This window comes from Rhipicephalus sanguineus, chromosome 10 (genome assembly GCF_013339695.2).
Source record: "Rhipicephalus sanguineus isolate Rsan-2018 chromosome 10, BIME_Rsan_1.4, whole genome shotgun sequence".
In the NCBI taxonomy this organism is placed as follows: domain Eukaryota; kingdom Metazoa; phylum Arthropoda; class Arachnida; order Ixodida; family Ixodidae; genus Rhipicephalus; species Rhipicephalus sanguineus.
The window spans coordinates 43,339,527-43,367,449 of NC_051185.1; the positions used below are offsets into that span (position 1 = coordinate 43,339,527).

The following is a 27,923-nucleotide window of genomic DNA, read 5'->3' on the forward strand; positions in this document are numbered from 1 at the left end:
GTATTGTGGTTGTAAAAAACGACACAGGATGTCACTACCAGCTGTGCTGCTGCCGTCAACTGCTCCTGTAAACGGTATTCGCAGACGTCAAGAAGTTCACGGACAAACCGAAGCTCGCTATTTTTTTGTGTGTCACTTTTTTTTTTCTTCGGAACCACCACTGACGTACCAAATAGCAGAAGACCCGCACATCTTGAGCGCATCACGCAAACACACACACGAAACACCCTTACGCAAGAGCGCTTGCTCTCCTACGCCGATTTCTTGTCCCGCGGTCCAATCGCGAAGCATTTCACCCCTTAACAAAGAGTCTTTGCGCGAGTGAACATTTGAGTCCATTGATAATCAACCGGCCACACCGCGATCACCTCCGGTGCGGCCGACCGTACAGAGCGGCCACGTCGTTCACGGTAATCTCGTTCGCCTCTCGGTATCCCTCGAGGGTCCGAGACGCCGACACGACGTGCGGGTGGTCTAGCGTCTCGATGCGCGGCGCCTTGTGGCCCGCGGCGCCGGCGTCGTAGCGCAGGTTCTCCCAGGCGCGCTTGTAGTGCCTCTGCAGTCCGTGCTCGGCGTAGGCGCCCACGGGAGAGTGTTCCAGAGACGAACAGCCACTCGATCCGCCCGGAGGCACCTTGGTACCGCGACAGCGGTCGACGCCGTCGCAGTCTCCTTGCCTCGCACTGTGGTGTGAAGGGATCGGCCCCAAGTTGGTTGGTTGGTCGCTTTGTTGTGTGAGACAGGGAGGGCGGGGTGGGGCCTAAACACCGATCTACCGAGACCTGTTAACGTGCGAAAGTGGAGAGGACGGGAAGGAGGGAGAGGGCACGCAGGCAAACCACGAAGGATTCTGGTCAGTGATGGTTAATAACCCGGGCTCGCGCGCGTGATGGTAGTAACAATGCATCTAAAGCCAAGCCAAACAAGGTGGGCACCAAGAAACGTGCCAGACACGTGGTTAACAATTTCCGTCCTGATGAAAATCTATGCGCTATCGTCCAAAAAGCTCTAGCGGCTGCGCTAAGTAAGGAATAGAAGAGCCCTAGTTTGAGCTGTCCATCAGTTCGCTCAGATGTGTCTTTTCCATATGCAGGAACTCGGGGACGAGGACGCACCGACCACATAGATATAAAGGGCATCCCTACATCTATTTCAATACAGAACTATGTTTAAATGTTTCAGTGATAAGTGACCTTGTGCGTGGACAGGCTCAATATATACCGAAACGTGCAAATCTTGAAAACAAAACTCTAGATAAAGACTGAACTCTTCTCTCGACATAGGCACAAAACTTCTCAACCATCTATACCACCGAAGGTACTAAGAGGTAACTGCTATCCGACCAATGTATTGGTTTGATCTGGAAACATTGAAACACTAACCCAAAAGGGCTGCGGGTATATTCCCGCAGTTTGCGTTCTGCTTTTCTTCCATATTTTCATGGAAGTCCTTAGAGCAATGGATGTCGGAGCTTGGTTGCCGGAATCGCCTCCCGACGATACCCGTACCTAATATTTGAGTCTGCTTGCTCTGAACTAGTTAGCGCAATCACGCAAGGAAACATTTCGATTGGAGAATCACGTTGTTAAAAAAGTCATGAGCACGCACAAGGGCCTCAGTGAAGAAATGCGGTTACTTTTCCTCCGGTAAGCCTGAACAAGTTTATTATATATTTATGATGATAAGTTCGCTCCATGCCATGTACAATTTAAACGTGGTGAGGTAAATTAGCGGCCTGGAGTAAACGTGGCCTTTGAAATTTAATACTGCCAGCGAGGTCCAGAGGGCCGGCATGGTTTCGATAAGCTAATGCACACCTCCATTGAGTTCCCCTCGCACAAACTAAGGAATCGGTGCATCGTCTAGCGAATGACTTCAGGTGGTCTATAGATCCCTTTCATACTCAAGAATTATTCGTACTGAAGAATTCATACCTTTTCATATTATAGAATTATTCGAGAAAACGGATAGGCAAGATTCTTTTCTCTGTTACGTGATCTATCATGCCCAGGAACCATATCAACGTCCCTTCAGTGTTACCACAAAGGCTCAAACACCACGATTCAAACGAGCTGAATTTTCATGTCAGGGCTCTTTGAATATAATGTGCGAGAGTAGCAGACCGGGCTTGTCAACGGTTGTACGGAACCAATTTTTCAGCCTCCCCGTTTCCCTCTTTTATATAATCAAGAGCTCAGGCCATTTGCCCGCTGTTGCCTTGAAAATACCATATGTCACACACTGTGCTGAGCAACTAAAGGATGTGGTACAGGCTTCACGCTTTCCACGCGACAATGTCAGACGGGTCATAGAACACTGTTTGAGCTCTCAAGGTTTATGCTGTAGCCGGGCTATCATCTTTGAGCTTTCGAATAGATTATCTCAGATTCATCTGGCAACGATGACGAATATGAAGTGTATATTGGCGCATCAGACCAATAGTGCCCAAAAAGAATGTGCCGGACATTGTTTGGCTTTGTGGCAAAAGTTCATTGCTCATACACTGGCTGCGTCTGCATATACTCAATTTTGGCTCCGAAGCTGCCTTCTGGTGCTGGTGGTGGCGATCTGTACACTATGAACCATGGCACTATGCAAAACTAAACTTGCATAAAATTTTTTCAACTGCAAAACACAATCAGCAGTCCCTTGCCTTATTGTTATTTTTTGAAGTATGGTATATCGTTACTACTTCTTAGAACATTTTGATAATGACATCCCCTTATTTCGCCTTTACCATGTCGCCTTACCATGAGATACAAGAACGGTGCCACTGCAGCTAGTTAATATCAATCACTCCTTCGTGTTAATCAACATAAAACGCATCAAAAGGCAGCACTGTACTTCACAATTATCAACGTCAATGCCACATCACTAGAAGAACAAAAAACAAAGAGGCAACAGTGCCGGAGATAGTGGAGAAGGACGTGCTGTGCCCTCCATTAATGTTCTTGTGTAACCGGCCACCCATGCAAGAGGATGCAATAGGGCATGCGATTTTCCCACCAATGCCGTTTCCCACTCCAGACATCATCGTGTGTCAGGTTATTGACCTTTTCAACACACATGCACAAAAATGCGATAAATTGACACTGCCGTCATGTATTCAGCTTCCAGTGACTGTTCAACGCTACCACCGGTCGAATTGCCGAGGCCCGTTCATAGCGAGGCCGCAGGCTCGCACACAAAGTGCAGAAATGTTTGCCTTGGCCGAAGCCGGTTTCAATTATGATCATTTCTTTAGCAATCACTTCTTCACTGGTGGTAGCGTTTCTCAGCCAGTAAAACTAATTTTTGAAACATCGAATATTGTTGCTCTCACGAGCACTTATAATCGTAATCATTATTTATAAGTCTATTATACAGGGGCGTAGCCAGAAATTTTTTTCGGGGAGGGTTCAACCATACTTTATGTATGTTCGTGCGTGCGTTTGTATGTGTGCGTGTATACATGCGCAAGCAAAACTGAAAAATTTCTGGGGGGTTTTCAACCCCCCACCCCCCCCCCCCCCTTGGCTACGCCCCTGCTTTATATCTCCACTGCATCACGAAGCTTCTTTCAATTATCTTCAATTTACCCTATCTTGAGCGAGTTGATTGCAAAATTCCATTTTATTACTGCGAATTAATTTCGCCCCTCCATACAACTCGCTGCCTTCCTCGACTTCACTTCTTATCCCTTGGTTCCGTTGATCTAACTAGCCACCGGCTGTTTCTCCTACGCATTACGCGTCCCGCCCAGTTCCATTTCTTGCGCCCAATGTCAACTACAGTATCAGCTACCCCTCCTTGTTCCCTGACACAGTGTGATGTCTTCCGATCTCGTAATGTCACGCCTGCAATTTTCCTTTTAAACGCACACAGCGAGGTCCTTAGCTTTTTCTCGAGCTTCTTAGTTATCATCCAAGTTTCAGCCCAGTATATAGAACTGGCAGTGCAATGACTATTTTTCGTTTTAGGGACAGCGGCAAATTGTCTGTCATTATTCGGGAATGCCTCCCATATGTGCTCAAGCCAATCCTTATTCCCCTGTGGCCCCGTCACGGTGATCTAGTGGTTATGGCGCCCGACTGCTGACTCGAAGATCGCGGGATCGTATCCCGGTCGCGGCAGCTGCATTTTCGGTGGAGGCGCAAATGTCTGAGGCCCGTGTACTTATATTTAGGCGCACGTTAAAGAACGCCACGTGGTCGAAATTTCCGGACCCCTCCACTACGGCGTCCCTCATAATCATATCATGGTTTTGGCACGTTAAACCCCAGATATTATTATTATATTCTCCTGTGAATTTTACTTCCGTAAGCAGGCTTCCCTGTTTGTAATTGACCTAGTATGAACGCTCTTTTACAGAGCCCAAAAGTTCGATGAACTAAACGTCATTTGCACTCAGTGCACTCATCATTTGCACTCATCGACCTGACGCAACATATTACACGAGTAAGGTAACTGGAACACATGCACCTCCTAAATGCCAGGCTACCTGTAGCATCGACCTTTCTGAGTGCCAGCATCAGCACAAACGTCTGATCACTTTTCAGGCGAGCATAGCTCGTTATTACCTACTTCAGCAGTGGTTATAAGCGTTATGTCAAGTACACCAAAAGGCATTACGCAAAAATTACAGTAGTCGTTTTAGCTAAACCGCATGTTTCCTACTTTTCATCAAGTTCTACGCAGCAACCTTCGCGAGAAAGTTCGGTTTTCTCACCTTCTCCAGACAAAACGTGCAGGTACTTGTTCACACTTGACAGTGCTGTTTAGTTAACGAGAGTTTCACATGTGTGAAGATTTCTTAATCTGAACAGCTCATCAAAACTAACTTTTGCCCTCCGCTATGACGCCTCCCACAGATACTGGGTTAATATAAGATGTAACGTCCCATCTACACAATTTCCGATAGCATCAAATGTTTTACGCCACACCTTTTCCGAAACACTGCTCGTCGATTTTTTTTTTTCACTTGAGACGAATTTTCCATCTCTCCAAGCTTCCACCTTCCGCTGAAATTCTGCTTGATCAGAGTAAAAACAAGAAACATCAGTTCAGCCCTACTGTTTTCTTTCTGTTTGCGTGTGCGTGGTTTCTGCAAGTATGCTTACGTCAGTGTGACGACACTTCTCGCGAGCAAAGTGTAAAGCAAAAAAAACTTTTCAGTTCTGGGTTTCCGGATGCATGCTAGCGTAATCGGGTCGCAGCATTCGAGTCGAAGAGCGCCTGCCATAGACGCCCAGCGGACCGTACCCTACCCCGGCATTCATAGACGGAGAGGCCACGAAGTTCCGCACGGTTCCCCGCTTTCCTTTGGTTCACTCGCACTCCCAACTCGGTCGCCTGGCACGCGTCACGCCATCGAGGCACGCGTACAGTCATTGAGACGCCCGCCTATTGTCAACCGGATCCGAATCCGCAAGAGCCGGGCGAGACGGAGCCCAGACCCTCTCCTCTGCCTTCCAAGCATAGCTTCTGACTTGCATCGAAATCCGGGTAGCTTTGTACTTTCTAATAAACGAGCGAGCTTTACTCCTGATCTAAGTTGATCCTGATACCTAATACAGATCTGCATCTATCTGGCAATTAACTGCCCAGTAACTGCCATTTCCCGGAAAATATCGCCGTCAGGCTTCCTGTTGCTAGAATTATCGTATACTCTATGCCGCAGTCGCCTAAGGCCTCATGACTAACACTACAGATCACTCAGTCATGCATACAATTTGACCAAGTCATTCAGTCAATCGTTCCACCTTCACTGTCAACACGGCACCAATTCGTGTTTCGTAGCGTCAGTTCCGTCTTTCTGTTTTCGGATTTGCTTTTAACAATCCTGATTTACATAATTCGAGAAAATTGTTAAAATTTTACATTTGCTGAAGAGGTAAACATAAGTAACCGGCGCACTATGCATGGTGAATCACTCAATTCAGCGGGCCGCATTCACGTGTCACCCGTAACTTCACCGTTATCCCAGCAACGGTCCACGCAGTACTTATATAATTGGATTAGTAATTACATGGGCGTATCTCACGTCCGTAGACGGCAGCAGCAATACTACAATAGTATTACACTCCGTCATTTCGCATGGTGTTCAACACCCTCAACAAAAGTCTATGTAAGTACGTTCCGAATATGGCTGTACTATTCCAGTTACGTGTGGGCAACTCTCGCGGCCTTGATGAGCATGTTTGGAGACACCATGCATGTGGTCTTATTCCTCAACAGTATTTAGAGAAGTATCGAGTTCCTCAGAAATTTTGCGAGGTAGGTGCAAAAATGTGCAGTGAAGGGTGCCATGATTCAGGTTCTCGGCGAAGTGAAACAGCAGATTGCTAAAGTGCAAGATCATGGTGCTGACAACTGAACTTACCGTCGTATGACGATGACAACGATTGTGATGACTGCGGCGAGCACGACGAAACCTCCGAAGACGCCCAGTGCTATGAATCCCCCTGAAAATGAATACATATATCATATGAATAGGTTAAAGGTTCGTTATTATAGCCCAACCTTGAATAAGACCTCTCCTAAGCACTAAAGAAGCAAGAAAATATGGTAAAAATACACTGCAGCGCTTGTCCTCATCGTTTCCTTGTCCGCTGTGTACTTTTTGCGCTAAAGTTTTAACATTACGGTAACAAGACATGTCCATCTTTAACAGCTAAGAATAACTTACAGATGGGTTTCGGGGCCGCCATATTGGGCTTTAGCCTTGTCGTTTTGCGTCTTTAACAAGTAACTAAGCAGTGCTACGGTAGACGAATGCGCATGAAAACGGCTAGGATGGTGCATTCAACGTTTCGTGACCTTATTAATTCCCGTCGCGATATAAAAAAAAAATAGGAAAGCGTTCACTTAACAGCCCGATATGGCGGCGCCATGCGTCTTACGTAAGATGGTCGCCAGTCGTAACTCTGCGAACAGCAAACTCCCTAGTACACGTCTGTGCTATAGAACTTGGGCAAACCCCACTACGCAACAGTGGTCCACTGAAAATGAAGGAGGGAACCCACGGGAGGCAAGCATAAATTAAAATCGCGAATGAAATGCCAAGCCCATGCGGCAAGTCATACACGATGGCACATGTCCCGGCAAAAGACGCATGCTGCTCAAAGGGAAAACATTATAAAGCTCAAAAGGGACTTTCTGCACCTTTTGTGCAGCTTTCATCGAAATTCTGTGCCCCTCCCTGCCGTGTGCTACACAGCTCCGCTGGCCATCCACCTTCATAGAGCGGAATGGCTCATGAATTTGTTTTTAATAGCGAAGCTGTTAAAGCTGACAGTAAGACGTCCGTTAACAAGAAATCCTTGCTGTGCCGTTGCCATAGCAACTGCCACAGCTGCACGCAACCTGTGCTAGGAATAGCCGAGCCGCCGCCGCCGCGCGAGGAGCAGCCGCCGCCCAGCCGTCGGCATAGCAGCCGCCACATTTTCTTACACTGTGGCTCAGGGACGGCGATTTCAACATATTCAGAGTGGCAAGCTTTGCGCGTATTCCGGATCAGCCCGTCGCCGTCTCTTCGCTGCCGCTTCTTCGATGAAAATTTGCTTTAGTTATGCTGCATTTAGGTACCATATACAGTAACTCTACTTCCAGCGCCAGGTCAATGCCATCTGACGCCGGTTCAGCGCATTCAAAGCCTTGCTTTTGACACGCATTGCCTATTATACTTTGTTTCAAAACACGTTTGTAAATAGGCCATAAAACCGATGTAATTTTTTTCCCGCAAAGCCAAGATGCTATGCAAGCACTTATTTAGAAAATCGGTTAGGCAAATGAGGCTTACCCATGTTGAGCTTGGCTCCCGCACGTGCCGCCGAATCGTCGGCGAAGCTGTTGTGCAGGTCTGGCGGGGCCAGCACTGTCCGGTGTCCCGACGACCCGGCCACGTCATGGTCGACGGGCCGGAATGCCGGCCTGCGCGGCGGTTGCGAGGGCGTCGTGGGCTGAGGCCGCGGCCGCTGCGTCGCCCGGACAGTGGCCGTCGCACTCGGCCGGGGAGACGCCACGGTTGTCGTCACGAACGTGGGCCGCTGATCGGGACGGTCGGGCATGAAGTCCGGATGGAACCTGTCAAGTCATGTAGAAAAAGGACGAGGCTCTGTAGCACAGCTTTCACTTCATTAAAGAGAAGTTTTCTTAGTGAACCTCGGGTTTTTCTGACCATCCTGCTGATGGCGGCTGCTGTTCAACCCAGCTGACTTTCGGTTACGCAGCTCCGGCCACTTAATCTACATCACATAGTGGACAGCAGCCACATTACTTAATGTTGGTGGAATGGGCTTGGAAATAGATGCCGCGTCGCGCAAGTAGGAGCATTTGTTGAAAGACAAATTAGCAAAGAAGCTTCGCTCTTTTTTTTTACAAGAGAACGTTGAACACGCTGCATTTATTTTAAATTTTTCTAGACTGGAAGCGTCCTCATCCGCTAAACGCATCGGCAAGCAGCTTGGCTGGTCCAAGGAGGCTTTTGCTTAGAGAATGCGATAACACCGCTGTTTTTCTGACGCGTTCATGAGAGAGCAATGCATATTAAAACTTGCAAGAGAGTTGAAAAAAAATTAATTTTCATATTTACGTATTGCATACCAGCGATAGTATACTTCAAATGCAACGATTTCATGTGACGCCTTTTCCAACACTGTAATATTAGGTAATCTGGTAAATGGTATTCTACTAAACGAATCTGTTAAGCAGACCCTTGAAGGCCATGGAACTTCTACCTTGTCGGCACGATGGCAGGACCTTCGTTGCCACCTGCGCTGTGCCCATTGATCTGAGGTGGTGGCGGCGGCTCCTCAGTCGTAGTGGTCGTTGTCGTCGTCGTAGTCGTTATAACGGGCCTCGGTGTCGTCGGCCCTGCGTCATCGAGATAGCCATACATGTAGACGCACAGCACGCCTTGTCACTATGCACAGTTTCGTACAAGACTCAGCTCTTACGAGAAACAAATGCAGCACCAGTGAATTCGTCAAACGCAACTCAATATGTCGGTCCTATGACGTCCTTAAGAGGACACGTTGTTCGCAACAGAACTACATCTCATGTCAACGTCGTAGCAAGGCGACAGGCTTCTAGCACTGTTGTGTGCATAACAACGAATATTCTTAGTGTAGGGAGGAAGAAGATCATATGCCACAGTGGGCCCCTACCTTAGCTCAAAGAGCCGAGCGCGAGCTGTTGGCGCTTGGACTGTGATTCTCGTTTCTGTTATCGCCGGCCGCCTTCAGCGTCCGTAAACCTCCTTCTCAAGTGCTACTTGTCGCCCACAAACAACATTCCATTAGTAACATAGCAAAGCACGTTTTTGTTGAAATGCGTCCGGGTGACTATTCACTCTGTATAACGCCAAAAGCATCCTTTAGCTCTTCATGTTCATCTATTACTGCTAAAAAAATGCTGCAGTGGCTTAGCTCGGCTATGCCAGGATAACGTAGCGTTAGCAAAGGTTCACCTGATTGTTCTTAGCTTTCCTGATTGTCTAGGATTAGCTTGATTATCATGCTTACTGCTGCTCCAATGACACACACAGTATACATAGCATGTGGCACATGTATATTTATTTTGACAGGCAACTACTTCGGGATCTGGTGGGTTAAGCTTCTTCGCTCTTCTGCGCCGTTGAACAGCATTTGCGCTCTCCTTCTCCGTGGCTAAACCACACTGGCAAACGCAAGTCAGAGGCGCTATTAAGCGGCTCCAGCACAGTGTCAGACGGCGACTGCACAGTGAAGGCGAATAGCTGTGCGCGCCGGCGCCAGTGCGTCTACTGCGTCTACTTCGGCTACGATGTCACTCCTCTGGAAAGCGCAGACCGGCGGCAGCGAGTCGCGCGCGGCAGCGGCGGAGTGCGCGGGAGGTGCCGGCTCCGATGCGCCAGCTGTGTGACATCACTGATCCTTGTGCATGTGCAGCAGGGCTCTTGAGGAGCCACGCGAAACTGGCTCGGCTAGGCCAGTGTAGCTAATGCTACAAAAGATTGCCAGATTGCCTTCGCAGAAGATTGTTTCACGTCTAAGCCAAATTTATATTTGAGGTGTTTAGTTTGTGTTTTAGGCTTTATTCTAGTATTACACTGTTCAGGTTTTACATACTTCACATACAATATTCTATGTCCATACACGAGCATCTTTCTTTTTTTCATGAACTTAGTCTTGGTAACCTAGCGCCAGCTTGGCGTGTCCATTATTTATCACTCGGAGGGCACAGCAATTCCATGCATGTCCTTTCGCACTTGATTCCTGCGCCCTGCGCAAATGCACCACTAGCCTCGCGAGTTTATACATTTTGCGTTGCCGCGAACAAACTTTCGGCGGGGCCGCAAAAGCCTGCGAAAATTTCAAGCGCACTTCAAGAGGCCTCCCTCACTCTCGTGGTCTGGCGCGCATCTCTGCGCGGGAAGACGCTGTAGCTACGTCCTTTATTCTTTCTCGCCATCGTTCACCAGAGCGCACCCTGTATCTAAGTCGGCGAAACGTATTTTTCTCGCGGTTCGTTCACGCGAGATTCGAATCAAGTTCCGTCCGCCTTCCCCACAGTGCCCTATTCCGCTAGATGAGCAGGGCTGAGCGTACAGTGCGAGAAACGGAGACATCTCTGAGAAACCGCCAGGCCGGAAGGAAGCGGCCAAAGACAGGAAGGGAATGACGGAAGCGGCGATGTTGTATTCGCGAGCCTCCAGGCCCCGCAGTCTCCACCGTTTGCGTCTTCACTGGGCCACCGCGCGGCATTTAATAGCGGCGCCCAGAAGCGACGAGCTTATCAGAGCGACGCCGGCCGCCTCTTCTTTTGAGACGGCAGCGCCAGACCGTGTAGCCGTACCGCACCTGTCGCCTCAGGGGCTGTTGTGGTACAAAAGCTGCGCGACGCCACAAAAGTAGAAAAATAAAAGCTGATACGACAAAGGGAAGTTCTCCTTGTTTCGCGTCCGGCATTTCCGGAGGCTTGAACACCGTTCTACTATTCACCCGTAGTTTATTAATGAGATAGCAGTGTAGACAAGGAGATGTCTGCGGCTGCAATACAACTAGTGGTGATGTCTGCAACGTTTCGCATATCCGCGGTGCGTTAGACGCGTTCTTGTCTTTCGTTACGTGGTATTCATGAAACAGCGCACAAAAGACACCTGTACACACACATAAAGAATACGCAAGCACAACCGCTGGCTTCTTCATTATCATGGCTCACCAAGGAGTACGTCAGTACATATTGTTACATGGTGTTCTCAAAGAAAACAAAATATCGAAAAGGTAGCTGCTCATTCATGATAACGAACATTTACATCCGCGAAAGCAGTTGTCTCTAGGAGCTGCAGGGAAGACAGTGGAAAAGTACGTGGGCAGTGGTTTTTTCACTGCCACAGTGATCACAGGCAGCACGCGCCTCCATGACTAGCCGCTTTCCGAGCAATGAATTTTAGGATGCCGGAAGGTTCGGGTTTCCAACTAAAAATCGACGAAGGAGCTGCTGAAGCTTCCGCCGTCAACCGCCCTCGCCGAACGCCTACGACACTCCCGCGCTTGAGTGTTTGTGTGTGTGTGTTTTTTTTTTAATATTTTAACCCTTTCTCTCAATATTTCATTCTGCCTTTCTGTCCCACCTTACCATTTCTCCAGTGCACGGTAGCAAACCGGATAAGTTTCTTCCGGTTAACCTCTGCCTTTCACTTAACTTCTCTCTCTCTCTCTCTCTCTCTCTCTCTATGTCCACGAATAAGATATGGCTTCAACATAAGTATAGCTTTGTGTTTTCTATGTCTAGATTCGACGTCACTAGAGGCCGTCATCGATGTAGCTCCTAGCGCGCACGCCCACAGTAACCCTGAATTCCGTAATTGGTAATATTGCATTAATACGACATATGGTCCACATTTAAATTCCATAGTTTACGGCACATTATTTCTAGCATCGTGCCTCAGTTGGGCCCTGGCATATGCTACATACATACATACAAAGAACTTTATTGGAGTCCTGAGGGACAAGATTAAAAGAGGCCGAGAAACCTCCCTAGTCAAGTCGGTGGCTCCACTCATGTCGGCACCGGGAGATGATGACTCTCGGTGACATATGCTAGACGCAATTTTCCTTGGTACTACTAATGTTTGATTGATGTACACTCAAACCTCGATATAACGAACACGGATATAACGGATTATCGGTTATAACGAAGTAAATGAAGAGTATACTTGTCATAGCTACAGTGTTACAAATAAACGTTTATAATGAATTTTCGGATATAACGAAGTTATTTTCGTGGCAGATGTGACTTTGTTGTAATGAAGTTCGAGTGTACCTTTAAAGGGCTCTGGCTGTTGAGTCGCTGTTTCTGTTTTAAAATTGCGTGCGATAGTTGTGTTCCTAGCAAAACATGCTAGACGATTGTCCTTGGTGCAAAGCCTTTCGAAGCACAGAACTTGAGTACACAACGCGGCCAAGCACATTTTCGTCTCAGCATGTTAGTTCACTCCACCCCCAGTGAGTTATGAGCTGTTCGACACCCAGGTTTCGTGCATCGAGGGCATTGAACTCACGGAGGCATACGGGAACGTCTCCCTGCCAGAAGCCTGTGGGTCCGCACAGCAGATGCGGGTTGCCGCTGAGCTGATAGCCCGGCTCGCAGTCGTACTCGGCCACCGTGCCAAAGATGGTCGAGGCAGCCGAGAGGCGAACCAGGCCGTGTGCAACGGCTGGCGGAGGTCGGCACATGACCGCTGCACAAACGTACGCCGGTGTGCTTATTCTAGCAAATCGCCAAGTTGGACTAGTTGCTGGAGGTTAGCCTTGAAAAAGTTTTGTTTCTCTTTTTTTTTAGCGCTAAAAACACGGACAACAGAAGGTGAAAAGTAGAAGACGAAATAGGGACGAAAATGGAGGACGCTAAATTTTCATTCACTTTTTACCCGACTTCCCTTGTTACGCAAGGAAACTCTTTTGATCAATTAAACACGCCGGTGCACTGTGTTTCGCGCTGAATACAGCTCTTCGCGCCTGTAGTCAACGAACAGAATGCTATTGGTATTATTTTTTAATGCTTCACAGAACAAAGATGGAGCTCGGCCCTCAAGAGCTCGGAGTATCATCATCAACTTTGGGCTGTCCAGAGAGCCTGCGGTGCGGCGGTTAGGCTAGGTCTAACTGTCCCCACATGGGAGCGCCCCACGGTGTAGCCCTAAGGGGTCGCACTTCTCATGATGCTTTAAATAAAACTTCTCGTACCGTACCGTATGCCAGGCGTGGTATTAGCCTAGACAACCCACTACGGCCCTTAGATTTAGCGTGGTTGAGCACGTCACTTCACCGTCTAACTTATCTAGACAAAAAAAAAAAAGAACAGCGGAGACGGGAATTTCGCTAGTGCTGTACTTGTCGCGCACGCTTTCAAGTTAACAAAAAATAACAATTTGAACTATAAAAGCTACAAGCGATTTGCTCGCTTCGTGTAACACGCGCGCCCAGAAGCATAATTTAAAGGGTTTTAGCATTCCTGCAGGAATACCTGAAGGATAAAGGGAGGCAGTCGGTATATACTTGTACCCACTAGCCCCTTCTTTTTCATTTGTCCTACGTCTTTGCGCGCTGTTGATGGAATCCCGGCCGCGGCAGCCACATTTTCGATGGAGGCGAAAGTGCTAGAGGCCCATGTACTTAGATTTAGGTCAAGTTAAAGAACCTCAGGTGGCCGAAATATCCGGAGCCCTCCACTACGGCGTCTCTCATAATCATATGGCGGTTTTGGGACGTTAAACACCAACAATTATAATTATTAATTATTATCTTTAGCTTTTCTCATAACCGAACGGCGGATCAATTTTCTAGTAAGCTGTTCCGTTTACTTGCCCATTCAAAGACACCCCAAGATATCATCATGGCTTCGAACGTACGTTCGCATCTGGGCGGCGGTCCGTTCCACCGCTGGTCGACGTCGCAGACCAGCAGGCTTCGACCAATGAGGACGAATCCCTCCCGGCAGCGGTATTCGACGGCGCTCAGGTAGTGCCTGGTACCGTTGATGAGATCCAGGGACCCGTTCGGGATCGGAGCAGGAGGACCGCACTCGAGGTCTGCGTGCATCGACGGCAGATTGCACTTCACGGCCGTACTTCATGTTTTCGCAGAATCCTGGTTTGAGCTAGTTGATACTGTTTCATCACTGGATAATCCTTGCGGCGCAAATTGAACGAGGACACATGACACGTTGCGCCCGCCCTGTTCTTTTGTGTTACGTGTCCACGTTCAATTTGCGCCGCAATGTTTCAGTTCACGTTTTCCTTAAATCACTTACTGCGTCATTCGTTCGACAAGCCGGTTGAGATGTACACCGAGCGGTTGCAAGAAGCTTCACTTCCGTTTCCGCAAAACCTCTTTCCCGTGAAGCTTCGTAACGTTGGCCTGTATAATCAAGCGTTCAGCTGCTTCGGATTCTTTTCGTTTGCTGACCTTATAGAGGCTGTACTAGGTTCGTACTGGCAAACACATCGTTTCTATACACATATTGTTTCTTTTATTACATACGCTTCTCTTAGCATCGCAAATCACATTAAAACATAAACAGGTGACCTGCTGATCCAACCAGTTGTTTCCCACTGTAGGACTCCTCGAAACTGTTTGACATAACACTAAGTAGGCTAGTGCTAAGCGTATAATTATAAATTGTAAAGCGTATGATGGAATTGATGGAATTGTATAGAATTCCATCCATCATCGCAACGCTTACGTTGATCGAACATTGCTGTCTATAAGAGCTGGTTAGCTGCTATAAAACAGAAAAGAAACATCTAGGTAGCACAAGAACCTGTTCAAGGTCGATCGAACAGCTTAAAAAGATTTCATGTTAATTGCTTTAACTCTTTTATGTCAACTTCCCTTGAGCGTACAATGTCGGATTGGACTCCTTTCTCAGCGTGGTTTATCCAATAAATTGATAAAGCTACACTCTGGCGACTGCACTCACATCTGCACTTTGGTGCAAACTCGCTGTAGAATCCGTTGGCCAGGCAAGTCCTGATGTTGGGTCCAACGAGAAGGTGTCCAGGTGAGCAGCGGTACTCGACCACAGAACCTACGTCGAAGTCCCGGGCTATCAGGGTCGAGTTGGGGGGACGCGAAGGCTTGCCGCATGTTGTGGGTCCTGAAAAGAATGTTTGCGTACCTGTCAGACAAGGAGATCAATCTACCTGGTTTAGAGGAATAATTTGTTTAGAAGCCTTGGTGAAAGCATCAGAAGCTTCTGAGAAACCAGATAAGATCCTCTGTTCTACGTACTAAGCGCCTTGCACCCAATCTTCGACACTTACCATGCTTTCAACTTCGATTTCCTTCAGGAAAGATTTCGGCAGCTATCTTTCTATCACCCCAAGATGACTTGAGAAGCTGCCCAGTCCCTTAAGTCACGGGTATCTTCTGTGCGAAAAAGTTGAGATTTCTTTTTTTTTTTTTTTGCAGTCGTACAAAGATACATTGCGTTCTTCACCAGGGTCGATCAAAGGGTCTCATAAATATTGCGAAGTGAGCCGAAGGGAGGAGAAAGCATCAATTCCTGAGTCAAGGTTTGCAAACAACTATACACAGAGATTACGCAACTCAGTCTGGCTCCTACACCTTTTAAATCTAGGACTGGGTTTCAGCCCTCGAAAGACCACGAGCTATGCAACAGAAGCGCATCATCTTTGTACAGTGTGCGCCTTAGTTCGAAGGCTGTTAAAGGGGTGGTGCCACCATGTTTGTGGCTTGCGCGTTCTTTGCTGTAAGCGTTTCCTATAGCTCCAGGAAGAACGATGCACGCACCAAGATTCATGTATTCTCGCTAAATAATTTATTATCGCCTTTTGATGTGGACAACTTTCGGTTTCGGTTTCTGGGCGCCGAGGTTGGGCAGTGACGTAGAATTGTAGGAGGCGTGGTCACGTGACCACACAACGCTGTGACGCACTTAGCCAGAAAACGATCGAAACTCGGCGAGTGATGTAGCAACCGATGCTTTGCCGGTACTATAGTGAACTAGAATATATTCTAGTTCACTACAGCCGGTACGTACGTTGCGGAGTTGGCGGAGGTCGGCAGGTCGCTCACGTCACTACAGCAGATCTGGTGTGACGTCACTGCAACTTTCGTTGTCCATCCTACAGATCTACGTCAGTGTTGGCGCGCTAGCGATGGGTTTTGATCGGGAGAATGGGCATTTAGGTACACTTTGGAAGTGAATTAAAATATATTCTAAATGTTTGCTGTGTCCGACCCTTCGTGTGGAGTGTCCTTGCATACAGAGGAAACCGACAACAGGCTTCTTATAGCCTCGAAATTTGATGGCACCACCCCTTTAACGAGAAGACACCACGTGTCGCCAAATAAAAAAAAAAACTGCTGCAGCTTGCACTAGCGGTGCAAGGCTGGAGCAAACATCGGAGCTGGGTGGCCTTCCTTGTTTCTCTTTCTTTTTCTCTTTATTTTTTTCCTTCTTCTTCTCTTTCTCTCTTTCTGTCTGTTTTTATCTTTTTTTGCCTGTTTCTTTCTATTTCTTTCTTTCCCCATATATCTATTTCTTTCTCTCTCTTTCTATCTTTTTATATTTCTATCCTGTTCTCTCTCTCATTCTCTCTATTTCTCTCTTCCTCTTTCTCTCTCCCTTTCTCTCCTATTTAATTCTTTTTTCTATTTTTTGCTTCTCTCTCTCTTTCTCTCTGCCTTGATTCCTGTTATCTCCTTTCTGTGTGTGTTTCTAGCTATTTCTCTCTCTGTGTTTCTTTCTCTGTCTTTCTATCTTTTTCTCTTTCTTTCCGTTCTTTCTCTCCATGTCTTAATTTCTATTTCATTCTATCTCCTTCTTTCTCTCTCTCTCTACTCGTTCTCTAGCCCATCCGAGTTATTGCATCCCACGCCGGGCAAATGGGCGCACGTGTTCTGGGAACGAGGCAGAAGATAGGGAAGACGACGAGAGCGCGTGCCGCTTCATGATGATATTTGATGAAGCAGCGCACAAAAGGACAAATTCACGCGCACATAAAATCACACAAACAAGCGCTGTACTGCAACTGATGCTTTATTACATGCGAAGCATCTTATGGCGGAGTTCAAACTGGTGGTGGTGGTGGTGCGGTGCGGCGTGACCACCCTTACTGCGCATGCGCGAACCCTCTCCACACATCTCTCCCACTTTCCCCTTCTCCCTATCCCCTCCCGCTCTCTCACTTCCCTCTCTCCCCTTCCCCTCTTACATTCCCCCTCCCCTTCCCCTCTCCCACTTTCTCCCTCTCTACTTCCCCTCTGGAACGCGGGCTCGACATGCCGAAACGCTGCTTCGCATCGCCTCATGGTCCCCTTTAGCGGAGATGGTGTTCGTTTTGACGACAGACCCGCCTTATATAGAATAATACGCACATGCGCACCCACAGAAGTGAACGTGATCAAGACCACAAAAATACAAAAAATATGATAGTTTTCAGGTCACGCCACGCGGTATAAAGAAAAGCTCCGGTGTAAAAAGTTGTTCGCCAGCATATGACCAATATGACCAAGGCAAACGCGCTTCGTAACTAATGGTATATCGTATCGGCATAAAGCGGACTTTCGATCGGCGTACGATTACATTCAGATGCACCTGACTCCAATTTTTTGTACTGCGGTTAATTCGATGTATCGCCTCCTTCGAACGCACCAGAAAGTTCTAACGAGAAAAATGTTCCGTCTGCCGGGTTCGTTATGTCTACTGGTCTTACATCCGATCAAATTCTTGCAAGAAGCCAAATAACGGGATTTAACTATACCAAACCGGGTAAGATATCACGGAAGAAGAAAAACAATATATACAATGAAACAATAAGTACTCACTGTGTTGACAGATAAAGTTGAGTGCGTGGTCACAGTTCGTGTCCGACCACAGCCATCCGCGGTTGCCGTCAAAGCGAGAGCAGTTGTTCTCCGGGACCGAGCTGGTGGGAGAGTTCCAGAAGGAGATGGTCACCTCACGACCGTTGATCCAGCGCCAGTTGGTTGGGTCACGTGGGTCTCTGCAATGGTAGCACAAAAGGGAAAAAAACTTGTGGAGCGATTGGCGTAGTTCGAAATCCTGCGCTAAATGCAGCTCCAATACGCTCTGAAACCTGAAGTGCGTAGCACGGGCACCCGGCGATTCCCGTTCGTAGGATTCCCATCTGCTCCGTTTACCAAACCGTAGATTCATTCACTCATTCATTCATTCATTCAGTTTATTTCGAAAAAAGGAAAGTTTGCCTGGGTTGAAGGGACTAAAGATGACGTCAATGTTTTAGGTAAGCATCTAGGGTTTTCCCGGCGCAACTAAAATCTCGTTAGGGAGATTCGCAAACTTGGTATGTGATATGCGCTCTACTTTTGGCTGCCCTTTATCGACTTCCCGCTTGTTACGGTAGTTGGGATACGTGTTGATGGGAATAGTGTTGATGGGAATTACGAAAAGTATATCAAGAGCTCATATACGAAAGCTGCCTATCGTATGTCTGTGAAAATCATGTTCCATATCTATTTTTTGTGTGTCCGGCTGAAATCTAAGACCACCCCGACCTCAAGTCTATCTGCGTGCGATTTATTTCGATCGTGCTAGTGCTGACAAGTGCTCACTTAGTCTTTCAGGCTGCCATTTTTGACTCCCTTGTCTACTGAATTCTCGGTATCTATGTCGGCTGATATGAGAACTCACGGCGGCAAGGTTGCGTCTGTTCGGCTCACAAAACCTGCGGGTGTCCGGCTATGGGGACCACACACTTCTTGTAGCCAAGCCATGTGCCGTAACCATTGTTTTACAGGCGCACTTTAGCTGCCTGATGCGTAGTTGCTCTCTGAAACAGCTCCAGAATGTCATTGATATGAAAATATGAATATATGATATGTTCACTGATATGAAAAGTTCGCGTACACCCTGAGGTCATGGAAATGCCTGATTGTGATTCTCTGACAAGCTTTATTTTATTATTGCTATCTGATTATCGCGATCCTTCATCTGGTTATTGTTATTGGGTAATTGTGCTCCTTCATGTCAACACTGAAACATGAAGGAGCGCCCTTGTATTATGGGCTGCACAAAGCTTAAGAAAAACGAACATTTATGGTTCTGCTAAGCTCCGTTCAAGTCATCAGTTTCCGCACGTCTAAAGAAAAAACTGTAGCCCCTTAGGCTCAGTGTATATTGATGATTTTTTTTTCTTGGGCTCTGTATTTCTGCTTAGGGCTCCCTTCTACTCACACTTACCAAAATCCTACTCAGTCGGACTCACTCTGGCTCAAGATTACCGGAGTGTCACTGAGCCCAGACCCACCTAGACACTGAATCACAGGCTTGTCTGAGTCCTAGTTAGTCAACTAGTCCAGATAGGTGCGAGAGCTAGCACAGCTAGGCCTGAGTCCAAGTTAGTCCACTAGCCCAGGGACTAGTTCAGGTAGGTCTCTGTCCAAGTTAGTCCACTAGTGCAGATAGGTCCAGGAGTTGGTCATGGTAGGTCTGACTCCAGGTTAGTCCTAGTTAGTCCATTATATAAGGTAAAGAAATAAACACGCACCTAGTGGCGCCCATCCAGTACTGCCCATTGTCGCCGTCGTGCCTGTGACGTCGGTAGAGCTCCCAGCTCAGGAAACCCTGCAGCGCGGGGCTCGTCTCGTCAACGAGTGAGCCACCACGTTGCTCGCAGAACCGCCGCGCTGCCTCGAACGGCGCCGGTTGGTTGTTGTAGAAGGCGTAGCACTTCCCGTGGTACGTGGCCGCCGACCCGAGCGGCTGGTCGCGGAAGGACGGACACCGTTCCACGGGGAGCGCCTGGTCCGTGTAGACGAACACCTCGCACAGTGACAGGGGAGCCGGACCTGTCGAGCGAGTCCGTGGTTGAAGGGGCGAATCTGTAACGCAAATCTAAGCTAAGCTAGGCCTGAGTTGCTGGTCAACGTTCCGATCGACCATCTGAGGTGTCACGCTGAAAAAGTACATGGCTTTGCAAATTAAACAAGGACTTCGGCGAAAGGAGAGCTGATGTGTTAAACAGCAGTCGGGCAAGAGAATCCTGAGCAATGGAGAGGTACCTGAATTAGGGTTTCCTCACCAAGTTCCTTAGCGTTAATATGGCTCTATAGCTTTGCTCATACCACAATTGATCACTATGGGAAGAGGCTGTTTCACTGTCGGCGCGACCAGACAAGGACGCTCGGAGCTGGAGCGTGATGTAGCGTCTCTGAAGGCATGACCACACGTACGCGTTGCAGCGCGTCAGCGCGTGGCGTGTAGACTCGGCGCCGCGGCCTCTCCCTATGGAGAGAGAGGACGCGCAGCTACACGAAGCGGTGCGCCCTCTCTCTCTCCATGGGGAGAGGGCGTGGCACTGAGTGTACGTGCCACGCGCTGACGCGCTGCAACGCGTACGTGTGGTCAGGCCTTAAAAGGTTCAAGGGACCAGCAGGGCGAGCAAATTGTTGGCAATGCTGCTTGACGAAGGGGCGTGTTCTGTTTCACAAGAGGAAGAATATTACATCGCGGTGAGGCTTGCCTTTCCGTTCCAACGTGGGAGTGGCCCGCAGCCTTGCCCCTATAATAACGAGGTAACGATTCTGCTGGACCTCAGTAACGTTTACCACCTACCTATCTACTAGCACAAAGTCACAAAATAATTATACTTAACTGCTTGATGTCCTAGAGCATAATACCATCCATTATGGTATCGCTGGCTACGTTACGGCCATTGACCTATACTTCTTTAGTAGGTTCCACTTTCAAGATAGCGCGTAGCACATGGCTCAAATGTGAGACTTGTCGTCTTAGCTGTTTTCATATGGAACGTTACTTGGTCGTGTTTCTGTAATGGCTGCAGCTCTGGGCTGCCAGGAGCACAACGTAGTGCGAGAACAAGGCCTGCTAGTCCTGCTGTCTTGTTTTCACACTTTTTCTTACTCGTCTTTTCGTGTTCGTGAAACTGGCCCAGCAACTTACATCGCTAACCAAAGTGTTTTCCTGTACAGTGTAAATACTGCATTCTCCTTCTTCACTTCAACGAAGCTCTTCAGTCGTCATACTCAAGTCGATGCGACGAGCGCTAGTTACTGCAAGTGGCATCGGTCACCGGCTCACCTTCGAGATTCATACTCAAGAACAGTGCAAAATATAACACGGACAGGTACGGACACAGGATTAGCGCCGTCTGTCAACTGATTTGTTTCAAACAAAGCAGTTGGCACTCAAACAAATCAGTTGGCACTCAGTGCTACTCCTGGGTCTGCCTGTCCGTCTTTTATTCAGCGATATTTTCTGACTATGAATACGTACCAACTGGCTCGCATTCAAGTCTGTTAATGGCGTTTTTCACTGGGAGACTTCGAGCGGCCACCAAGATCCAGGAGCGCTCGATCACTTGGATTGCACCAAACCAAATCTGCCAGTAAAACACGGGAATTCTCCTCATGAGATTACACCGGCAGTTAATTAAGCAGATGTCACGTTAACCGGTTCCGGAAACTATTCCCGCTTCCGTTCTGCACGTTTCCATGGCAACCGTGGTCGCCGCCGAAAGGCGCGACCAAGGTTGCTGGCAGAATGACGGAAGTGACGTATGCTGTTCGTTCCATTTCCGCCCGAATCCGCGACTTGGTGGAGGTGCAAGTGAGAGCAATCCGGCTCGAAGCGGCTTGCTCTGAAAAGACCAGTGGAACGCGGGGGCCCGCTCCACATCGACCACTAAAATACGAATTCACCACCGCGGAGCAAGAAATCCTGCTCCGGATCGACCAGTGAAAAACGCCATAAGTTACCTTCGAGATGTATGCTGACGAAAGCGCCTGGCATGGGCGCCGCGCAGGGCAGGAACAGGGGTCGTCCTTCTTCGAGCGGTCCGGCAAATCGGTTGCACACCGGATTGGCGCCGAGGTCGGGTCGGTTGTTGCCCACCCGCACCACCACGGTGTTTGCGACGGTGGCACCATCGGGATCCACTTGGGACGATCGGCCCCAGTCGATGCGCACCAGTTGCACCACGTACGGCTCGAGTAGGTTCACGTACCACCTAATTCAAAGAAAGGAGTTCCCGCTCAGCAATGAGAAATAAGAAGCTGCGACAACCACAAGAGATAAAAGACCCACGAAGGAAGCAAACCGAAATGCAGAAGATTAACCAGAAAGGCTTCCAGTTGGCTAGCCTACTACGGGGAATTGGGGAAGAGAAATAGAAAGATCAGAAAGAGAGAAGAGATACAAACTCGGGAGTCCAGGGGAACATGGAGGCTTGAAGGAATGAGAACTCGTTCTACAGGGAACGTACAGGGAACCAGCGTTGCCAGATTGTAAAGTGGGCACGACACCAGACACTTGCTAAAATTTCCCCAGATTTCACCAGAAATTAAAATTGTTACGAAATTCATAAAAACGACCCAAAATCAACATTTCTAGCAAATAAACAAACATTCGCTAAAGTTTTTTTTTACATTGCAACTAGGGCCAGTGTGTTTATTCGGAAGAAATGTTTATGCCCCTCGCCAGACGGTGTTCCGTCGAACCCCTGGACTACAAAATCAACATTCGTGAAGAACTCATTTTATTTTTCACAAAGTCATGATGAGGAGCCTTTAAGGTATGAGGCCAAGTGTCGGAAAAAATTTTTTAGAAAGCAATAAGCACTAGAAACTATTCGTCTACATTAAAAACACCTTTTTATGCACACGTGAGCATCACAAAGCAAATTCTTTTTTGTTAATTTTTCCTAATTAAGAATTTCATTAAAAATGGGATTTACGCGAACACACCTGAGATTCCACTAAAAAAACAAATTTTTTCTAGAGAAATAAGAGAAGTTTCGACCTGTGCAATGAACCAAAACAAATGAAATCTGATGAACAATAATTAGTGGCACCTTCGTATGACAGGCAGGCATAATAAATCTTGTCGCACGATTTTGCTTATCGAGGTTCATTGCACACCCACTCATGTGATAAGGAAGTGTGCCAAGTTTTAATGAAAAATGTTCTTTAGCGAAAAGTTATGATTGTTCGCGTATGGAAAAATACGAGAGATACAGGTTCTCAGAAAAAAAAAAAAAAAAAAAGGATTGGACACAGGTGCAGCGCTTACACAAGGGGATCAGGAGCGCTAAAATTCTCGATATTTATAGCCGGTGCCATCCTGGACTCTATACTCTTGTGTGCCTTTGCTTGGCCGCGAACCCGCCATTTCTTTTTTCCAGACTGCCTTGCTGCATGAGCGCCGTGACGGGATATTTTCACGATGCAGTGCCGATCACTTGCGCGGCAAGCACTTGCAGTGTAGAGGCCAGGCTCGATGCCAACTTGCTTTAAATATCAAATTTATTTTGTTGTCATTAATGCAATGACACACAGCGTTATACAAAGCAAATTTGATGACTGACAGGATCACACTAATGTCCTTGAGCGTAAACACACGTGCGACGTTCGGCATACACTTGGCGAGAAAGGTTATAACAGCTGGCGCCGTCTACTGAAGCCTCTTATAACTAGACATGCGTTGCAGAAAGAAGCTTTCGTTCACCGTGCACTCTAACTATGCCCTAGCGGTAGCGCAGCAACACAGGTATTAACAGTGGGTATTAAATGAGGAGTAGAGTCAATAGACAAATGCTAATATCAGCCATATCCTGCAAGCCTTAGAATCGGGTGGTCACACGCGCTACCTTGTGTTATAAGTTTGGATGAGCAGCGATGGTGGGCGGAGGTTCGGTAGAGTGATTTTCCCCAGATTTCACCAGATGTTGGCTGGTGTAGAAGTTTGCCGACCTGGCCACCAAAAGCTCCAGAATTTCACCAAATTTGCAAAATCTGGTGGCGAGTTTCACCAGATGGCAACGTTGCAGGGAACCACACGGCATACGAGAACCAGGAAGGGAGAAAACAGAAAGGCAGAAAGAGGAGGGTTAACCAGAAAGATTCCGGCTGTCTACCCTGCACTGGGGATTGGGGAAGGGGAATAGAAAGATGAGAGAGAGCTAAGATATCCAAACAACACAGAAGTCCAGGGAACGATTGGAACTTGAAAGAATTAAACAGAAAGACAGAAGGCAGGGAAGTTAACCAGTAAAGCTGTCGGTTCGCTACCCGACATTGCGGGATTGGGGAAGGGGAATAGAAATATGAGAAAGAGACACGAGGTCGCAATGACACAGGAGTTCAGGTGATGCTGGAAGCTTTATAGAATGAGAAATCGTTGTTCAGGAAACGTCCCTGGAGCTAACGTTTCCACAAGAGCGTGTGTCATCATCAGGGTTTTCCTGTCGAAGACAAGTGTTGTCGAAAGGTTGGCTCGAGAGACATACTTTGTTCAACGATTTATCTTCAGAGACAAAATAAGATTTAGTATAGAGTTCTGGGGCGTCCAAAGAAAGAAACATGTATACAATCATTGAGTCCCTATTTCAATTTACTTATGGCGTATTCGGGTGGGCGATTTTGAGCGCTCTAGAGCGCTCTGAAAAGTGGTCGCGCGTTCGGTTGGCAAAATCCGAGCGCTCGAACTACCTTCGGGTGGTTCTTTCGGAGCGTCAGCCTCCGACTCGGAGCGCTCCCGAACGCTCTGACTTCGAAGTGAGAGCGTGGTGCGATCTGGCCGGCAGGGGCACTAGACGCCGCGTTTACCGGCAGGTGACAGGGTGACAGCACGAGCGCGCATTTCAGAAGGGGAGAGCATCGGACGCGTAATACTTTGTACACGTGTGTTGTATTGTGTTCGTGGCGTTTTTGAGCGTTTGTGTGGTGAGTTCACATGTACCAAGCCATAACTGCACCATGTCGAAACGGAGGCAGCTACTGAAGGCGGACGAAACGTAAATGGTGTTATACAGCAGCTCGCAGACGAATGCCTTCACATCGATGACGCCGAGCAACTTAATAGCGTATGGTAACGCATTACATGCGAGTACAAAGCTTAATCGTGTTGGCAAAAACAAGCGTTCTATGCCGAGCTCGCGTGTGATCGTGAACGGCGCAGACGGCCGGCGTCCGCCATGCTAGGCCTACCTCTCGGAATCGTGAGTGACGGCGAGCTATTGCGATGTGCCTGTCGTTCGCGAAGGCGTAGTTGTAGTGATTATTTTCTTATATAACGAAGCGTGGCTGTGCAAAGTTGTGTGCATGCCGAGGCGCCCTATGTGGGCGGAGCCGCTGATTGCTCGTTCGCCCCGTGTGTGCTGAATCGCCGTACGCCGCACGCCGGACATCCGACGCCGCACGCCGGATCGGAGGCAAAAACGTATCATCTGTCTCGTCCTTAAACCAGCAGCTCGGACGATGACGCCAGCTCGGATGGTTGACCGCATTTGTCGATGTTTACCCGGCGGCTTCCCGCGCTGGTTGCACGGTGGCGCTACAGGCGCGCTGCTCCGAGATCGTCGATCCATTCGGTTGGTACGCTACCTCTCGCGCTCCGATTGCGGGCTGCCTCCGCATCTGCCGACTCCGAGCCAGAGGATCGGAGCGACCAACCGAATACACCATTAACGTGAGCAGACCTGGAGGCGCTATACAGCATAAGTTCTTTCTTGCTTGTACGAGGGACTATTACACATAGTAACGTGAAAACTAGGGAGCGTTGATGATTTTACGCATCTTGCACGTTACACATTACAGAAATATTACACATCTTGCTCTATGCAAGGGCAGTTCATCCTACCATGGTGACAGTTCCGGTTCTGTAAGCGAGCAAGTATCAGGTGTGAAGAAGGCGCTGGTGCTGCCGTCAACGGCCTTCTGAGGCAGTCCGCCGGCCACCGTTGAGGACTGCAGGGGGGCCTTGCCGGCGGCAACGTTGATCACTGCGCAGAAAACATGCGACACTGTCAGACACGAAGACCGCAAGCACCGAAAGCTGTTTCGCAAAAGATCACTTGCCAAAGCTTCAGACGAAGTTGGGAACTCTTCGCATGCGGGAGCATCCGAAATAACAATTCACAATCGCTCGTCGAAATGGGGTACCCTTTCATCGTCGCATGGTGCCTGCAATGCACCAATGACGCACAGAGCAATATGCATGTTACTGGCGAGCGCTGCTAGCGACATGCAATAACAAATCTTTAAATCGAGGCTTCCGTAACTCAACTCCCGATGGTAATAGCGTGTCTGGCCACTTCGGATATCCAAGCAATGTGCACGTTCGCTAGAGTCTTTGTTTTGAATTACGCGATAACCTAAGGATTTCCCTGAGAGGTTAGTTTCGCTGTCGCGCTGGCCGCAATACCCGCGATTGTGGCTTATCGGCCATATTGATGAGCTACTGAGCTCGAGGGTGCTGGTTCGATTCCCGGCGACGGCGACCGCCTTTCCACCCCAATTACAAGAGCGCCTATGTACTTAGATTTTGGCACACGTTAATGAACCCTAGGTGGGGAAAAAAAGTCAAAATCGGCCCGCACAATGGCGCGCCGCATAATCGCATCGTAGTTTTGGCACGTAAAACAGCAGAATTTTCTAGCAACAGCACTGGTATAACTATGCATTCACTTCACGATGTACAATCGTCAGAGCTTCTATTTATATGAAAGTATACTCGATGTTGTTGTCGGTCAACATTCATGTGTGTACAATGCACCAAAGGAGATTTATCACCGCAAACGCAGACAGACAGACAGACAGACAGACAGACAGACAGACAGACAGACAGACAGACAGACAGACAGACAGATAGATAGATAGATAGATAGATAGATAGATAGATAGATAGATAGATAGATAGATAGATAGATAGATAGTAGATAGATAGATAGATAGATAGATAGATAGATAGATAGATAGATAGATAGATAGATAGATAGATAGATAGATAGATAGATAGATAGATAGATAGATAGATAGATAGATAGATAGATAGATAGATAGATAGGAAAAAAAGGAAGAAAGTGTTAAAGAAAGACAAAAAAGAAAGAAAAAGAAAGGCGGAAGAAAAGAAAAAGTAGTTGTCGCGCGGTGCGAAATGCAAGTCCGTGAAGATTTTGTAATTACGCGGAAGCTGAAGTAACCGTCGGTCGACGTCTGTGTATGCCATCCATCATTGCTACCGAGAAGCGGAAGCGAAAAATGGCCAACGTCACCGTGGAGGCCAGGTGGACGTAAACGGCCGATTTCTCTGCACGCGACGCGGGTACGAACGCGTGCGTGATCAGCGCTGAAGCTCTGGTCCCATCCGCGAAAGCGACCTGGAGGCCTTTACGCACCATTAGGCCGCCTATTAGTAGCTTCTTTTTTTTTTTTTTCGTTGCGTGGAATGCGATAAGGACTCATCGTCGTCGTCGCGGCCACTTCGTATATTAGGGTTGTTTGACCGGATCCACTCATTTCGGCAGAGCGGGAAGCGGTATTCCGTGGTGTTCGATTGAAGTATGGTAAGAATGCGAGTGGCAGCTGAAGCATTAACACCTGCCCACATATATACTGACTAAAAATGGACACGCGCTGGTGTCCAACTTGTTCAGCGCATTTTGGCTCTTATGAAGGCCAGCAGAGAAGACTGTGACATTTACTTTACAAATACCATGATCACAGGCGTGCGCAGGGCCGCGGGGTTGTGGAATTAGTGGGGGCCAAGTATCACCTCAGCCCCTCCTTCCCCCACCTCCCCTTTCGAAGGTTCGAGTCTGAAGTAAAACAAGGTTCGCGATGGATGCAAGAATGAAAATGAAGCGATGACGTCCTTTTTACTACGGCCTGCCTTTTGTTCCTGGATTCCGGGTGTAAGTGGAGGGTAGTAGACAGCTACTGGAATGCACATCTCAGAGCCTCGGTAGCCGTTATAGTCACAAACATGTGTCGCCATAACTCTTTACATCAAACATGGCAGAACAGATCCGACTGAATCAAGGTATGGAGCGATATTGGCGCCCCCCCCCCCCCTTAGTCTATTAGAAGGGGGTGCCTCCACTCCCCCTACCCCACGCGCACGCCCATGACCATGACATTAGCGTGCTATTCAAA

The 27,923-nt window shown here is 48.1% G+C and overlaps 1 protein-coding gene across 1 annotated transcript; it reads right to left on the bottom strand.

The window, feature by feature from the left end:
- Positions 1–264: 264 nt before the first annotated feature.
- On the bottom strand, positions 265–27,765 carry LOC119406362 (uncharacterized). Its single transcript, XM_049420061.1, has 13 exons — positions 27,654–27,765; positions 25,630–25,792; positions 21,750–22,000; positions 19,520–19,820; positions 17,817–17,995; positions 14,944–15,120; positions 13,874–14,053; positions 12,524–12,703; positions 8,718–8,853; positions 7,781–8,064; positions 6,362–6,443; positions 4,735–4,753; positions 265–760 (listed from the first exon to the last, which is right to left on the bottom strand). The coding sequence occupies exons 1-13, from the start codon at positions 27,763–27,765 to the stop codon at positions 365–367; spliced, it is 2,460 nt and encodes an 819-aa protein (XP_049276018.1). The 3' UTR covers positions 265–364.
- Positions 27,766–27,923: the final 158 nt, after the last annotated feature.

What these genes read in the sequence shown, in the direction of transcription:
- LOC119406362 (XM_049420061.1), bottom strand. Translation starts at nt 27,765, where the DNA reads ATGGCGACACATGTTTGTGACTATAACGGCTACCGAGGCTCTGAGATG. An exon ending in CCAGGAACAAAAGGCAGGCC is followed by an intron (nt 25,793 to 27,653) that starts GTAGTAAAAAGG and finishes CGTGTCTGACAG; the next exon opens with TGTCGCATGTTTTCTGCGCA. An exon ending in CCTGCCATCGTGCCGACAAG is followed by an intron (nt 8,065 to 8,717) that starts GTAGAAGTTCCA and finishes ATGACTTGACAG; the next exon opens with GTTCCATCCGGACTTCATGC.